This window comes from Cetorhinus maximus, unplaced genomic scaffold (genome assembly GCF_964194155.1).
Source record: "Cetorhinus maximus unplaced genomic scaffold, sCetMax3.hap1.1 HAP1_SCAFFOLD_968, whole genome shotgun sequence".
Taxonomy (NCBI): domain Eukaryota; kingdom Metazoa; phylum Chordata; class Chondrichthyes; order Lamniformes; family Cetorhinidae; genus Cetorhinus; species Cetorhinus maximus.
The window spans coordinates 112,579-130,424 of record NW_027596910.1 but is presented as its reverse complement, the minus strand read 5'-3'; the positions used below and the strand labels follow the sequence as shown (position 1 = coordinate 130,424).

Below are 17,846 nucleotides of genomic sequence, written 5' to 3'. Positions count from 1 at the left end.
AGAGAGACGGACAGGTCTCCTGGTGAGCCCGGCACACTTTGTGAATCAGCTCTTCCACCGCAGGGGTCATCTTCAGGCTCTCAGCCACCTCCTCCTTCATCTGCTTCTTCTTGTTCCGATCATTTCTCACAGCTATCAACACAAGGAGAGAGAGTGAGACTCCAAAATCCCGAGATAGGGAGGGGCGTGCGGGCTGGAGGGGGTTACAGAGATAGGGAGGGGTGTAGGGGGCTGGAGGAGGTTACAGAGATAGGGAGGGTTGTAGGGGGCTGGAGGAGGTTACAGAGATAGGGAGGGGTGTAGGGGCTGGAGGAGGTTACAGAGATAGGGAGGGGTGTAGGGGCTGGAGGAGGTTACAGAGATAGGGAGGGTTGTAGGGACTGGAGGAGGTTGCAGAGATAGGGAGGGGTGTAGGGGCTGGAGGAGGTTACAGAGATAGAGAGGGGTGTAGGGACTGGAGGAGGTTACAGAGATAGGGAGGGGTTGTAGGGACTGGAGGAGGTTACAGAGATAGGGAGGGTTGTAGGGACTGGAGGAGGTTACAGAGATAGGGAGGGTTGTAGGGGCTGGAGGATGTTACAGAGATAGGGAGGGTTGTAGGGGCTGGAGGAGGTTACAGAGATAGGGAGGGTTGTAGGGGCTGGAGGGGGTGACAGAGATAGGGAGGGTTGTAGGGGCTGGAGGAGGTTACAGAGATAGGGAGGGTTGTAGGGGCTGGAGAAGGTTACAGAGATAGGGAGGGTTGTAGGGGCTGGAGGAGGTTACAGAGATAGGGAGGGTTGTAGGGCCTGGGAGACAGAGAAAGACAGGGAGAGATCATATTACAGAGTGAGTGCAATGGAGGGAGAGACATAGAGACACAGAGAGAGAGACACAAATAGAGAGAGGGAGAAAGTTAGAGTGACAAGAGAGATAGAGAGAGAGACAGATAGCGAGAGGGAGAGCCAGTGGTGGAGAGACAGAGATAGAAAGAGTGGGAGAGAGAGGAGGGGGGACAGAGAGGGAGATAGAGATAGAAAGAGTGAAAGGGGGAAAGAGTGAGGGAGAGAGAGAGTGAGAAAGAGTCAGAGGGAGAGTGAGAGGGTGAGGCAGTGAGAGAGAGTGAGAGTGAGAGACAGAGAGAGAGTGAGATGGAGAGAGTGAGAGAGAGAGATAGGGAGAGAGTGAGAGAGAGTGAGATGGAGAGAGAGAGAGTGAGAGACAAAGAGAGAGTGAGATGGAGAGAGACAGGGAGAGAGTGAGAGAGAGTGAGATGGAGACAGTGAGAGACAGAGAGAGAGTGAGACAGAGTGAGAGGAGTGAGAGGGAGCAGAGTGAGGGAGAGAGAGGGAGCGGGGTGAGGGAGAGAGAGGGAGTTGAGTGAGGGAGGGACAGAGGGAGCGAGTGAGGGAGGGAGAGGAAGCGGAGTGAGGGAGAGAGAGGGAGCGGAGTGAGGGAGGGACAGAGGGAGTGGAGTGAGGGAGAGAGAGGAAGCAGAGTGAGGGAGGGACAGAGGGTGCGGAGTGAGGGAGGGACAGAGGGAGCGGAGTGAGAGAGAGAGAGAGGGAGCGGAGTGAGGGAGGGAGAGGGAGCTGAGTCAGGGAGAGAGAGGGAGCGGAGTGAGGGAGGGACCGAGGGAGCGGAGTGAGAGAGAGAGAGAGGGAGCGGAGTGAGGGAGGGAGAGGGAGCTGAGTCAGGGAGAGAGAGGGAGCGGAATGAGGGAGAGAGAGGGAGCGAGTGAGTGAGGGACCGAGGGAGCGGAGTGAGTGAGGGAGAGGGAGCGGAGTGAGGGAGGGAGAGGGAGCAGAGTGAGGGAGGGAGAGGGAGCGGAGTGAGGGAGGGAGAGGGAGCAGAGTGAGGGAGGGAGAGGGAGCGAGTGAGGGAGGGAGAGGGAGTGGTATGAGGGAGGGAAAGAGGGAGTGGAGGGAGGGAGAGGGAGCGGAGTGAGGGAGGGAGGGGGAGGGAGCGGAGTGAGGGAGGGACAGAGGGAGTGGAGTGAGGGACCGAGGGAGCGGAGTGAGGGAGAGAGAGGGAGCGGAATGAGGGAGGGAGAGGGAGTGAGTGAGGGAGGGAGAGGGAGCGGAGTGAGGGAGGGAGAGGGAGTGAGTGAGGGAGGGAGAGAGAGCAGAGTGAGGGAGGGAGAGGGAGTGAGTGAGGGAGGGAGAGGGAGTGGAGTGAGGGAGGGAGAGGGAGCGGAGTGAGGGACCGAATGAGCGAGTGAGGGAGGGAGAGGGAGCGGAGTGAGGGAGGGCCAGAGGGAGCGGAGTGAGGGAGGGAGAGGGAGCGGAGTGAGGGAGAGAGAGGGAGTGGAGTGAGGGAGGGAGACAGGGAGCGGAGTGAGGGAGAGAAAGGGAGCGGAGTGAGGGAGGGAGAGGGAGTGAGTGAGGGAGGGAGAGGGAGTGAGTGAGAGAGGGAGTGGAGTGAGGGAGGGAGAGGGAGTGAGTAAGGGAGGGAGATGGAGCGGAGTGAGAGAGGGAGAGGGAGCGAGTGAGGGAGGGAGAGGGAGTGGAGTGAGGGAGGGAGAGGGAGCAGAGTGAGGGACCGAATGAGCGAGTGAGGGAGGGAGAGGGAGCAGAGTGAGGGAGGGCCAGAGGGAGCGGAGTGAGGGAGGGAGAGGGAGCGGAGTGAGGGAGAGTGAGGGAGCGAGTGAGGGAGGGAGAGGGAGCAGAGTGAGGGAGGGCCAGAGGGAGCGGAGTGAGGGAGGGAGAGGGAGCGGAGTGAGGGAGAGTGAGGGAGCGAGTGAGGGAGGGAGACAGGGAGTGGAGTGAGGGAGGGACAGAGGGAGCGGAGTTAGGGACCGAGGGAGCGGAGTGAGCGAGGGAGAGGGAGCGGAGTGAGGGAGAGAGAGGGAGTGGAGTGAGGGAGGGAGACAGGGAGCGGAGTGAGAGAGAGAAAGGGAGCGGAGTGAGGGAGGGAGAGGGAGTGAGTGAGGGAGGGAGAGGGAGTGAGTGAGGGAGGGAGAGGGAGTTGAGTGAGGGAGGGATACAGGGAGTGGGACCGAGGGAGCGGAGTGAGCGAGGGAGAGGGAGCGGAGTGAGGGAGAGAGAGGGAGCGGAGTGAGGGAGAGAGAGGGAGTGGAGTGAGGGAGGGAGACAGGGAGCGGATGAGGGAGGGAGAGGGAGCGGAGTGAGGGAGTGAGAGGGAGTTGAGTGAGGGAGGGAGAGGGAGCGGAGTGAGGGAGGGACAGAGGGAGCGAGTGAGGGAGGGACAGAGGGACCGAGTGAGGGAGGGAGAGGAAGCAGAGTGAGGGAGGGAGAGGGAGCGGAGTGAGGGAGGGAGAGAGGGAGCGGAGTGAGGGAGGGCGAGGGAGCGGAGTGAGGGAGGGACAGAGGGAGCGGAGTGAGGGAGAGATAGGGAGTGAGTGTGTGAGGGAGAGAGAGGGAGTGGAGTGAGGGAGAGAGAGGGAGCGGAGTGAGGGAGGGACAGAGGGAGCGAGTGAGTGAGGGAGAGAGAGGGAGCGGAGTGAGGGAGAGCGAGGGAGCGGAGTGAGGGAGAGAGAGGGAGCAGAGTGAGGGAGGGACAGAGGGAGGGAGAGGGAGCGGAGTGAGGGAGAGAGGGAGCGGAGTGAGGGAGAGAAAGGGAGCGGAGTGAGAGAGGGAGAGGGAGCGAGTGAGGGAGGCTCAGAGGGAGCGGAGTGAGGGAGAGAGAGGGAGCGGAGTGAGGGAGAGAGAGGGAGTGGAGTGAGGGAGGGAGAGGGAGCGGAGTGTGGGAGGGAGAGGGAGCGGAGTGAGGGAGGGAGAGGGAGTGAGTGAGGGAGGGAGAGGGAGCGGAGTGAGGGAGGGAGAGGGAGTGAGTGAGGGAGAGAGAGGGAGCGGAGTGAGGGAGGGACAGAGGGAGCGGAGTGAGTGAGGGAGAGGGAGTGAGTGAGGAAGGGAGAGGGAGGGGAGTGAGGGAGGGAGAGGGAGGGAGCGAGTGAGGGAGGGAGAGGGAGTGAGTGAGGGAGGGCGAGGGAGCAGAATGAGGGAGGGAGAGGGAGTGGAGTGAGGGAGGGAGAGGGAGCGGAGTGTGGGAGGGAGAGGGAGCGGAGTGAGGGAGGGAGAGGGAGCGGAGTGAGGGAGGGAGAGGGAGCGGAGTGAGGGAGGGAGAGGGAGCGGAGTGAGGGAGGGAGAGGGAGCGGAGTGAGGGAGGGAGAGGGAGCGGAGTGAGGGAGGGAGAGGGAGTTGAGTGAGGGAGAGAGAGGGAGCAGAGTGAGGGAGGGACAGAGGGAGCGAGTGATGGAGAGGGAGCGAGTGAGGGAGGGAGAGGGAGTTGAGTGAGGGAGGGATACAGGGAGTGGAGTGAGTGAGGGACAGAGGGAGAGGAGTGAGGGAGGGAGAGGGAGCGGAGTGAGGGAGGGAGAGGGAGCAGAGTGAGGGAGGGACAGAGGGAGCGGAGTGAGGGAGAGAGAGGGAGCGAGTGAGTGAGGGAGAGAGAGGGAGCGGAGTGAGGGAGGGACAGAGGGAGGGAGAGGGAGCGGAGTGAGGGAGAAAGAGAGCGGAGTGAGGGAGAGAAAGGGAGCGGAGTGAGGGAGGGAGAGGGAGCGGAGTGAGGGAGAGAGAGGGAGCGGAGTGAGGGAGGGAGAGGGAGTGGAGTGAGGGAGGGAGAGGGAGTGAGGGAGAGAGACGGAGCGCGTGAGGGAGGGAGAGGGAGTGGAGTGAGGGAGGGAGAGGGAGCGAGCGAGTGAGGGACCGAGGGAGTGAGTGAGGGAGGGAGAGGGAGCGGAGTGAGGGAGGGAGAGGGAGCGGAGTGAGGGAGAGAGGGAGCGGAGTGAGGGAAGGACCGAGGGAGCGGAGTGAGTGAGGGAGCGAGTGAGGGAGGGAGAGGGAGCGGAGTGAGTGAGGGAGAGCGAGGGAGCGGAGTGAGTGAGGGAGCGAGTGAGGGAGGGAGAGGGAGCGGACTGAGGGACAGAGGGAGCGAGTGAGGGAGGGAGAGGGAGCGGAGTGAGGGAGGGAGAGGGAGCGGAGTGAGGGAGGGAGGCGGAGCGAGTGAGGGAGAGAGAGGGAGCGAGTGAGGGAGGGAGAGGGAGCGAGTGAGGGAGAGCGAGGGAGCGGAGTGAGGGAGGGAGAGGGAGCGAGTGAGGGAGGGAGACGGAGCGAGTGAGGGAGAGAGAGGGTGCGAGTGAGGGACAGAGGGAGCGGAGTGAGTGAGGGAGAGGGAGCGAGTGAGGGAGAGCGAGGGAGCGGAGTGGGGGAGGGATAGGGAGCGAGTGAGGGAGGGAGACGGAGCGAGTGAGGGAGAGAGAGGGTGCGGGTGAGGGAGAGAGAGGGTGCGAGTGAGGGACAGAGGGAGCGGAGTGAGTGAGGGAGCGGTGTGAGGGAGGGACAGAGGGAGCGAGTGAGGGAGAGGGAGTGAGTGAGGGAGGGACCGAGGGAACGGATTGAGGGAGGGACCGAGGGAGCGGAGTGAGCGAGAGACCGAGGGAGTGAGTGAGGGAGGGAGAGGGAGCGGAGTGAGGGAGAGAGGGAGCGGAGTGAGTGAGGGAGAGGGAGCGGAGTGCGCGAGAGACCGAGGGAGTGAGTGAGGGAGGGAGAGGGAGCAGAGTGAGGGAGAGAGGGAGTGAGTGAGGGAGGGAGAGGGAGCGGAGTGAGGGAGAGAGGGAGCGGAGTGAGGGAGAGGGAGCGAGGGAGCGAGTGAGGGAGAGAGGGAGCGGAGTGAGGGAGGGACCGAGGGAGTGAGTGAGGGAGGGAGAGGGAGCAGAGTGAGGGAGGGAGACAGGGACACGCGGTATCGAGTGTTTGAGTCACTCCGGATTTTGCAGACATGCTCTTACATTCCTTTGACATTCCGACCTCGAAGCATTTCTGTAAGCGGCAGTACTGGCAGCGGTTCCTGGTCACTTTGTTGATGGCACAGCTCTTGTCTCGATGACAGGTGTACAACATGTTCTTCTGAATACTCCTCCGGAAGAAACCCTGAGACACGGGGGGACACACACGACACAATTCAACCGAGCGCTCTTCACACACACACACACAACACACACACACAACAACAGCTTCACACTGACACCGGAGAAATCCCCAGACTCAATCAGGGTAAAAATGGGAAGCCCCGGGACACTGAGGAGGGCGGGAGAAAAACACAGGACTGATCGGCCCAGGTGGACGGTCAGGACCCTCGGGCGAGTACCAACAATGGAAGCTGTGAAGGTCTAGTCTTCATCCCCAACCACACTCTCTCTCTCTCTCTCTCTGTCTCTATCTGTTTCTCTCTCTGTCTCTATCTGTGTCTCTCTCTGTCTCTCTCTGTGTCTCTCTCTGTCTCTATCTGTTTCTCCCTCTCTCTCTGTCTCTATCTGTGTCTCTCTCTCTCTGTCTCTATCTGTGTGTCTCTCTCTCTCTCTCTCTCTCTCTGTCTCTATCTGTGTCTCTCTCCCTCTCTGTCTCTCTCTCTGTCTCTCTCTGTCTCTATCTGTTTCTCCCTCTCTCTCTGTCTCTATCTGTTCTCTCTCTCTATGTCTCTATCTGTGTCTCTGTCTCTCTCTCTCTATCTTTCTCTCTGTCTCTCTCTTTCTCTCTGTCTCTGTCTCTCTCTCTGCCTCTATCTGTTTCTCCCTCTCCCTCTGTCTCTATGTTTCTCTCTCTCTATGTCTCACTCTTTCACTTTGTTTCTCTCTCTCTCTCCGTCTCTCTCTCTCACTCTGTCTCTCTCTTTCTCTCTGTCTCTCTCTCTGTCTCTATCTGTTTCTCTCTCTCTCTCTCCCGGTCTCTCTTTCTCTCTCTCTGTATGGCTCAATCTCTATGGCTCTCTCGCTCTCTCTCTGACCCGCTCCGGGGTTTGTTTCTGACCCACACGGGGATAGTGACTGATCCACACGGGGATAGTGACTGATCCACACGGGGATAGTGACTGATCCACACGGGGATAGTGACTGATCCACACGGGGATAGTGACTGATCCGCTCCGGGGATAGTGACTGATCCGCTCCGGGGATAGTGACTGATCCACACGGGGATAGTGACTGATCCACACGGGGATAGTGACTGACCCACACGGGGATAGTGACTGATCCACACGGGGATAGTGACTGATCCGCTCCGGGGATAGTGACTGATCCACACGGGGATAGTGACTGATCCACACGGGGATAGTGACTGATCCACACGGGGATAGTGACTGATCCACACGGGGATAGTGACTGATCCACACGGGGATAGTGACTGATCCACACGGGGATAGTGACTGACCCACACGGGGATAGTGACTGATCCACACGGGGATAGTGACTGATCCACACGGGGATAGTGACTGACCCGCTCCGGGTTTTGTTTCTGATCCACACGGGGATAGTGACTGATCCACACGGGGATAGTGACTGATCCGCTCCGGGGATAGTGACTGATCCGCTCCGGGGTTTGTATCTGATCCACACGGGGATAGTGACTGATCCGCTCCGGGGATAGTGACTGATCCGCTCCGGGGTTTGTATCTGATCTGCTCCGGGTTTTGTTTCTGATCCACACGGGGATAGTGTCAGACCCGCTCCGGGTTTTGTTTCTGACCCACACGGGGATAGTGACTGATCCGCTCCGGGGATAGTGACTGATCCGCTCCGGGGATAGTGACTGATCCGCTCCGGGTTTTGTTTCTGACCCACACGGGGATAGTGACTGATCCGCTCCGGGGATAGTGACTGATCCGCTCCGGGGTTTGTATCTGATCCGCTCCGGGGTTTGTTTCTGACCCACACGGGGATAGTGACTGATCCACACGGGGATAGTGACTAACCCGCTCCGGGTTTTGTTTCTGACCCACACGGGGATAGTGACTGACCCACACGGGGATAGTGACTAACCCGCTCCGGGTTTTGTTTCTGACCCACACGGGGATAGTGACTGATCCGCTCCGGGGATAGTGACTGATCCACACGGGGATAGTGACTGATCCACACGGGGATAGTGACTGATCCACACGGGGATAGTGTCTGACCCGCTCCGGGTTTTGTTTCTGACCCACACGGGGATAGTGTCAGACCCGCTCCGGGTTTTGTTTCTGACCCACACGGGGATAGTGACTGATCCGCTCCAGGGATAGTGACTGATCCGCTCCGGGGTTTGTATCTGATCCGCTCCGGGGTTTGTTTCTGACCCACACGGGGATAGTGACTGACCCGCTCCGGGTTTTGTTTCTGACCCACACGGGGATAGTGACTGACCCGCTCCGGGTTTTGTTTCTGACCCACACGGGGATAGTGACTGACCCGCTCCGGGGTTTGTTTCTGACCCACACGGGGATAGTGACTGACCCGCGCCGGGTTTTGTTTCTGACCCACACGGGGATAGTGACTGACCCGCTCCGGGTTTTGTTTCTGACCCACACGGGGATAGTGACTGACCCGCTCCGGGTTTTGTTTCTGACCCACACGGGGATAGTGACTGACCCGCTCCGGGTTTTGTTTCTGACCCACACGGGGATAGTGACTGACCCGCGCCGGGTTTTGTTTCTGACCCGCTCCAGGTCACCTGGTTGGATCCGCTCCAGTTTTTTATTTCTCTCTCCCCGATTGAACCTGCTCCATGTTTAGCTTTTGGATCCGTCCCCGGGTTTATTTGGGATGGACTCCCTCCAGACTTGGTGCTGGACCTACTCCTCGGGTCGTCATCGAGCCAGTTCCAAGCTTAGCGTCCCTCTCTCCACCCTGAGCTGATGTAAAATCCTCTCCGCACTTTCCACCCCCCTCCACCCCCTCTCCGGGTTTTCAGGGGCTGGGGTTTTTTTGGCTCTGGGTTGTGGTAATGCAGCCCTATTCCCGGTTTCTGGTATTCCGGATTGGATGCTGTCAGGGGTGCGGGAATGACTGGAACCCACCCGGCTCCCAGTTCTCCGCACTCACCCTCGAAAGGGTTTCTCTTGCCGAAGGGGGGTCAGGGGGAGCAGGACCTCCCACCCGGCACATCCACGAATGTGCGTGGGTCCCTTTCCCCGGAAAAGGGGGGAAGGTTTGCTGGGAACAAGGGGATTTATATATACGACCCTCCCCCCAGCTAGTTCCATCCACTCAGGTGCAGCTGAACACATGTATGTTAACAAGGATACACGCGTGTGTGTGTGTGTCTGTGTGAGCCTGTATACGTCAGTGTGTGTGCGTGTACGCCAGTGTGTGTGTCAGTGTGTGTACACCAGTGTGTGAGCGTGTATACGTCAGTGTGTGTGTGAGCGTGTGAACATGAGTGTGTGAGCGTGTATACGTCTGTGTGTGTGTGAGCGTGTGTACATGAGTGTGTGAGCGTGTATACGTCTGTGTGTGTGTGAGCGTGTGAACATGCAAGTGTGAATATGTGAGTGTGAGAACCTGCGAGTGCATGATTGTGAAAATGTGTGCGTGTGAACCTGCGTTTGTGTGTGTGTGTGTGGGTCAGTGCGATTGTGAATATGATTGAGTGTGCAAGTGTGAACGTGCGAGTGTGAATGTTTAAGTGTGCGTGTGAATGTGCCTACGTGAGTGTGTGAACGTGTGTGAATGTGCAAGCGTGAGAGTGCGAGTGTATGTGTAAGCGTGCACGTGGGGGTGTGAACGTGTGTGTGTGCATGCGTGTTTGTGACAGTGTGAGGGTAAAAGTGTGAGTGTGGGTTTGAGCGTGCGAGTGCGAATGTCTGAGTGTGTGAACACGCATGTGTGTGAATGAGTGCGAATGTCTGAGTGTGTGAACATGCGCGTGTGTCCGTAAACTAGTGTGAACGTGAGTGTGTGAAAGTGCATGTGTGTGTGTGAGAATGAGTGTGAATGTCTGAGTGTGTGAAGGTGTGTGTGTGAACGAGTGTGAACAGATAGCAGCCACTATACCTTGCACCCCTCGCACGAGCTGACTCCATAATGATAGCCTGACGATTTGTCTTGACACACGAAGCAGGGTTTATACACCCGGGGAGGAGGCGGGGGCGATGGTGAGCTGGGGACCATCTCCTCTGAACTCGTGCTTTGAGTTTCCACGGCTGCATGGGGGCACAAAGAGGTGGGTCACACACACAGTGAAATATACACACTCACACTCACGTACACACGGACATACACACACTGACATATACACACCCGCACTCATGTACACACGCACATACACACACTGACATATACACACTCACACTCATGTACACACGCACATACACACACTGACATATACACACTCACACTCACGTACACACGCACATACACACACTGACATATACACACCCGCACTCATGTACACACGCACATACACACACTGACATATACACACTCACACTCACGTACACACGCACATACACACACTGACATATACACACCCGCACTCATGTACACACGCACATACACACACTGACATATACACACTCACACTCACGTACACACGCACATACACACACTGACATATACACACCCGCACTCATGTACACACGCACATACACACACTGACATATACACACTCACACTCACGTACACACGCACATACACACACTGACATATACACACTCACACTCACGTACACACGCACATACACACACTGACATATACACACTCACACTCACGTACACACGCACATACACACACTGACATATACACACTCACACTCACGTACACACGCACATACACACACTGACATATACACACTCACACTCACGTACACACGCTCACACGCACACTGACATATACACACTCACACTCATGTACACACGCACATACACACACTGACATATACACACTCACACTCACGTACACACGCACATACACACACTGACATATACACACTCACACTCACGTACACACGCTCACACGCACACTGACATATACACACACACACAAACACTGACATATACACACCCGCACTCACGTACACACGCACATACACACACTGACATATACACACTCACTCATGTACACACGCTCACACACACTGACATATACACACTCACACTCATGTACACACGCTCACACACACACTGAAATATACACACTCACACTCATGTACACACACTCACACACACACTGACAGATACACACTCACGTACATATAATCACACACACTGACAGATACACGCTCACACTCACGTACACACACTCACACTGACATTTAAACACTCACACTCACATACACACACTCACACACACACCGACATTTACACGCTCACACTCACGTACACATGCTCAAACACACACTGACATATACACGCTCACGTACACACGGTCATAAACACACTGATATATACAGGCTCACACACTCCTGTACACACGCACACACTGACAATGACATATACATGCTCACACTCACGTACACACGCTCACACGCACACTGACATATACACACGCACACAAACACTGACATATACACACCCGCACTCACGTACACACGCACATACACACACTGACATATACACACTCACACTCACGTACACACGCTCACACGCACACTGACATATACACACTCACACTCATGTACACACGCACACAAACACTGACATATACACACCTGCACTCACGTACACACGCACATACACACACTGACATATACACACTCACTCATGTACACATGCTCACACACACACTGACATATACACACTCACACTCATGTACACACGCACATACACACACTGACATATACACACTCACACTCACGTACACACGCACATACACACACTGACATATACACACTCACACTCACGTACACACGCTCACACGCACACTGACATATACACACGCACACACACACTGACATATACACACTCACACTCATGTACACACGCTCACACACACACTGAAATATACACACTCACACTCATGTACACACACTCACACACACACTGACAGATACACACTCACGTACATATAATCACACACACTGACAGATACACGCTCACACTCACGTACACACACTCACACTGACATTTAAACACTCACACTCACATACACACACTCACACACACACCGACATTTACACGCTCACACTCACGTACACATGCTCAAACACACACTGACATATACACGCTCACGTACACACGGTCACAAACACATTGATATATACAGGCTCACACACTCCTGTACACACGCACACACTGACAATGACATATACATGCTCACACTCATGTACACACGCTCACACGCACACTGACATATACACACGCACACAAACACTGACATATACACACCCGCACTCACGTACACACGCTCACACACACTTGCACTGATGTATACACGCTCACACACTCCTGTACGCACACACACACACACAGACACACACACTGACATATACACGCTCACAGGCTTCACTCACAAGAACGTTCATGACCTCATGGGCAACTCGCTACCCAACTTCAACAGCTGCTCCCCTAATTCAACACCTGCCCTCAACATGAATACCCCACTCAACACTTCAAATACCCGCAGTGCACAGCCCCATCCACAAACATTCACTCCCTCCACCACCACCACCGACGCACAGGGGCAGCAGTGTGTGTACCATCGACAAGATGCACTGCAGCAACTCGCCAAGGGCTCCTTCGACAGCGCCGCCCAAACCCACCACTCCCAGGCCTTGGTGATCACTTACCCCTACAGCAAGCCGTTTCTCCACCACATCTCCCAAACCCACGCCCCATGCTGCCCCTTCGATGAACTTCCTTGGATCAGGATCCAAGACGAGTGCTTCTTTGGAAGGGATCGACATTCCCACCACAAACATTGCATTGGACACAGAGGCTGGCTTCATTTACTGAGGGAGGGGGAGGCAGAGAGCAGGTCGAATTCTGTTTTCATTAGGAGTGATTCCAGGGAACGTTACTGTATAACACTGGGGTACAGTACTGGTGGGGACGGGTCTGTCACTGTATAACACTGGGGTACAGCACTGGTGGGGACAGGTCTGTCACTGTATAACACTGGGGTACAGTACTGGTGGGGACGGGTCTGTCACTGTATAACACTGGGGTACAGTACTGGTGGGGACGGGTCTGTCACTGTATAACACTGGGGTACAGTACTGGTGGGGACGGGTCTGTCACTGTATAACACTGGGGTACAGTACTGGTGTGGACAGGTCTGTCACTGTATAACACTGGGGTACAGTACTGGTGGGGACGGGTCTGTCACTGTATAACACTGGGGTACAGTACTGGTGGGGACAGGTCTGTCACTGTATAACACTGGGGTACAGTACTGGTGGGGACGGGTCTGTCACTGTATAACACTGGGGTACAGTACTGGTGGGGATGGGTCTGTCACTGTATAACACTGGGGTACAGTACTGGTGGGGACGGGTCTGTCACTGTATAACACTGGGGTACAGTACTGGTGGGGACAGGTCTGTCACTGTATAACACTGGGGTACAGTACTGGTGGGGACAGGTCTGTCACTTTATAACACTGGGGTACAGTACTGATGGGGACGGGTCTGTCACTGTATAACACTGGGGTACAGTACTGGTGGGGACGGGTCTGTCGCTGTATAACACTGGGGTACAGTACTGGTGGGGACGGGTCTGTCACTGTATAACACTGGGGTACAATACTGGTGGGGACGGGTCTGTCACTGTATAACACTGGGGTACAGTACTGGTGGGGACGGGTCTGTCACTGTATAACACTGGGGTACAGTACTGGTGGGGACGGGTCTGTCACTGTATAACACTGGGGTACAGTACTGGTGGGGACAGGTCTGTCACTGTATAACACTGGGGTACAGCACTGGTGGGGACGGGTCTGTCACTTTATAACACTGGGGTACAGTACTGGTGGGGATGGGTCTGTCACTGTATAACACTGGGGTACAGTACTGGTGGGGACAGGTCTGTCACTGTATAACACTGGGGTACAGTACTGGTGGGGACGGGTCTGTCACTGTATAACACTGGGGTACAGGCATGTTGCTCGATGAAGGAGTTGCAGTTGGATAATTTCAGCATGACTCTTTGCTGAGGGTATGAATGAAACCGATTTTCACTGCGACATGTTCCATGTTAAGAATAAACTCTACACGCAAAGTTTCCCCTTGCCTTGATGAAGCAAATGGAATGTTTTCCTGGCTTCTCGCTGTGTATGTGGTTAGAGTGAATGATCTGGGATTGAAAGCAGCTCCTGCTGATTGAAGTTCTCTGAAGTTGTAAACACTCAGGCGCCTGCAGTTAATTTTGCTATTTTTGGCACTGTTGTCTTTTTGAGAAGCCTGTTTAGGCGGAGGGTGAGGCTGGGAACTGTAGTCACAATCTCCTCAAGACACACACTCACACACACACACGCACACACACACACACTCGCGCGCACACACACACTCACACACTCTCACACACACATAAACACTCGCACATGCACACACACACACACACACACACTCACACACTCACACACACACATAAACACTTGCGCATGCACACACACACACACTCACACACTCTCTCACACACACACACACACACTCTCACACACACACACATAAACACTTGTGCATGCACACACACACACACTCTCACACACACACACACACACATAAACACTCGCGCATGCACACTCACATACACGCACACACTCACATACACGCACACACTCACATACACGCACACATTCACACACGCACACACACTCACGCACACATAAACACTCACGCACGCACACTCACATACACACACACATACACATACATTCACACACACCCTCGTTCACACACGTACACGCATTCACACACACACATACACACGCACTCATACACACACAAACACACGCACTCATACACACACACCCATTCATACACAAACACACACTCATACACAAACACACACACACAAACACTCATGCGCGGACACACACGCACACATACACTCTCACATACGCAGACTCACACACACACACAAACAAACACATGCACTCACACACACTCATTCACTTACATACATGCATTCACACACACACACATGCACACAAACCCACACACAAACACAAGCACTCACACTCACACTCACACAGATTCTCACAAACACACAGACTCTCACACACACGCATTCACACACACACACACTCATATATATACACACACACACACACACATACACACAAACACTCGCACACACATACACACAGACACACACACTCCCAGACAACTTATTCAAGAAGGAAGGGATAAACCAGGGAACTACAGGCCAGTCAGTCTAACCTCAGTGGTGGGAATCTATTGGAAGCAATTCTGAGGGACAGAATTAATCTACACTTGGAGAGGCAGGGATTAATCGAGGACAGTCAGCATGGTTTTGTTAAGGGGAAGTCATGTCTGACCAATTTAATTGAATTTTTCGAAGAGGTGACCAGGTGTGTAGATGAGGGCAATGCATTTGACGTAGTCTACTTGGACTTCAGCAAGGCTTTTGATAAGGTCCCACATGGGAGACTGATAACGAAGGTCAGAGCCCATGGGATCCAAGGCAATTTGGCAAATTGGATCCAGAATTGGCTGAGTGGCAGGAAACAGAGGGTGATGGTCGAGGGGTGTTTTTTTGTGACTGGATGCCTGTGTCCAGTGGGGTTCCACAGGGATCGGTATTGGGTCCCTTGCTGTTTGTGGTATAGACAAATGATTTAGACCTGAATGTAGGAGGGTTGATCAGTAAGTTCGCGGATGACACGAAAATTGGTGAGGTGGTAAATAGTGAGGAGGATAACCTTAGATTACAGGAGGATATAGACAGGCTGGTCAGATGGGCTGGTCAGTGGCAAATGGAATTTAATCCGGATAAGTGTGAGGTGATGCACTTGGGCAGGACAAACAAGGCACGGGAATACACGATGAATGGTGGGACCCTGGGAAGTACTGAGGATCAGAGGGACCTTGGTGTACATGTCCACCCGTCCCTTAAGGTAGCGGGACAGGTAGATGAGGTGGTTAAGAAGGCATATGGGATACTTGCCTTTATTAGCCGAGGCATAGAGTATAAGAACAGGGAGGTTATGCCGGAACTGTACAAAACGCTGGTTAGGCCACAGCTAGAGTATTGCGTGCAGTTCTGTAATCCGCATTATGGGAAGGATGTGGTTTGCACTAGAGAGAGAGCAGAGGAGATTTACCAAGGTGTTGCCTGGGCTGGAGAGTTTTAGTTATGAGGAGAGATTGGATAGACTGGGGTTATTTTCCCTGGAGCAGAGGAGATTGAGTTGGGGGTGGGGGACATGATCGAGGTGTATAAAATTATAAGGGGCGTGGATAGGGTAGACAGGAAGGAACTTTTCCTCTTGGTGGAGGGATCAATAACCAGGGGGCGTAGATTTAAGGTAAGGGGGCAGGAGGTTTAGAGGGGGTGTGAGGAAGAATTTTTCACCCAGAGGGTGGTTGGGGATCTGGAACTCACTGCCTGAAAGGGTGGTAGAGGCAGAAACCCTCATAACATTTAAGAAGTATTTGGATGTGCACTTGCGATGCCCATGGACACACAAGGCGATGGGCCTAGTGCTGGATAATGGGATTACACACTCACACACACACAAACACACTCACACACACTGAAACACTCACTCTCGCCTGCTCTGTCTCACACTCACACACTCACATGCACTCGCACACCCTCACACACACTCATACACATTGACTCTTGCACACACTCAGACTCACATTCACTCACACACACTCACTAACACACACACTAATTCTCACACACACTCATGCACACTCACTAACACACACACTCACTAACACACACACACTCTCACACTCACTAACACACACACTCACTAACACACACTCACTAACACACACACTCATGCACACACTCACTAACACACACACTTACTAACACACACACTCACTAACACACATTCACGAACACACACACTCTCTCACACACTCACTAACACACACACTCACTAACACACACACTCACTAACACACGCACTCTCACACATACTACCACACACACTCACTAACACACACACTCACTAACACACACATTCTCACACATACTCACTACCACACACTCTCACACACACATTCACTAACACACACTCATTTTCTCACACTCACTCTCACACACACTTTCACATTTACACACATACTCTCACACACTCACACACACACACCAACCACTATTAACATGGATTAACCAGCATTAACCAGTAATAATACCCTAACTAGAAATCGCGCTCACTAACTAGCAATCACTTTTATCAAACTGCAGTAGGTAAAGATGTATTTAAGGGGGAAGCTGGATAAACACACGAGGGAGAAAGGAATAGAAGGATATGGTGATGGGGGGAGATGAAGTAGGGGGCAGGAGGAGGTTCATGTGCAACAGGAACTGGGACAGAGCAGATGGACCGAATGGCCTGATTCTGTGCTATAATTATCATCTGTTCAAAACCATTCATTGCCTCCTAACCACCCATCTCTGTAACCTCCTCCAGCCTCTACACCCCTCCCTATCTCTGTCACCTACTCCAGCCCCCTACACCCCTCCCTATCTCTGTAACCTCCTCCAGCCTCTACACCCCTCCCTATCTCTGTAACCTCCTCCAGACCCTACAACCCTTCCTATCTCTGTAACCCCCTCCAGCTCCTACAACCCTCCCTATCTCTGTAACCTCCTCCAGCCCCCTACACCCCTCCCTATCTCTGTAACCTCCTCCAGCCCCTACAACCCTCCCTATCTCTGTAACCTCCTCCAGCCCCTACAACCCTCCCTATCTCTGTAACCTCCTCCAGTCCCTACAACCCTCCCTATCTCTGTAACCTCCTCCAGCCCCTACAACCCTCCCTATCTCTGTAACCTCCTCCAGCCCCTACACCCCTCCCTATCTCTGTAACCTCCTCCAACCCCCTACGGCCCTCCGAAGTCTCTGCTCTCCTCCAATCCCGGCCTCTCTCACATCCCCCTCTCCGATTCCCATCGCTCCTCCATCGGTGGCCGTGCCTTCAGCTGCCTGGGGGCCTCGAGATCTGGAAATCCCTCCC

The 17,846-nt window shown here is 54.5% G+C and overlaps 1 protein-coding gene across 1 annotated transcript in view; it reads right to left on the bottom strand.

Annotated features, from left to right (window-relative positions):
- Positions 1-4: 4 nt before the first annotated feature.
- Positions 5-17,846, bottom strand: part of LOC144675354 (retinoic acid receptor beta-like) — a gene marked incomplete at its 3' end in the record, with an annotated part of 34,353 nt that continues 16,511 nt past the window's right edge. The window contains exons 2-4 of the mRNA XM_078536187.1: positions 9,743-9,891; positions 5,729-5,870; positions 5-132 (exon numbers count right to left, since the gene is read on the bottom strand). Of these exons, the coding sequence (XP_078392313.1) occupies positions 5-132; positions 5,729-5,870; positions 9,743-9,891 (419 nt within the window). The remainder of the gene's footprint in view (positions 133-5,728; positions 5,871-9,742; positions 9,892-17,846) is intronic.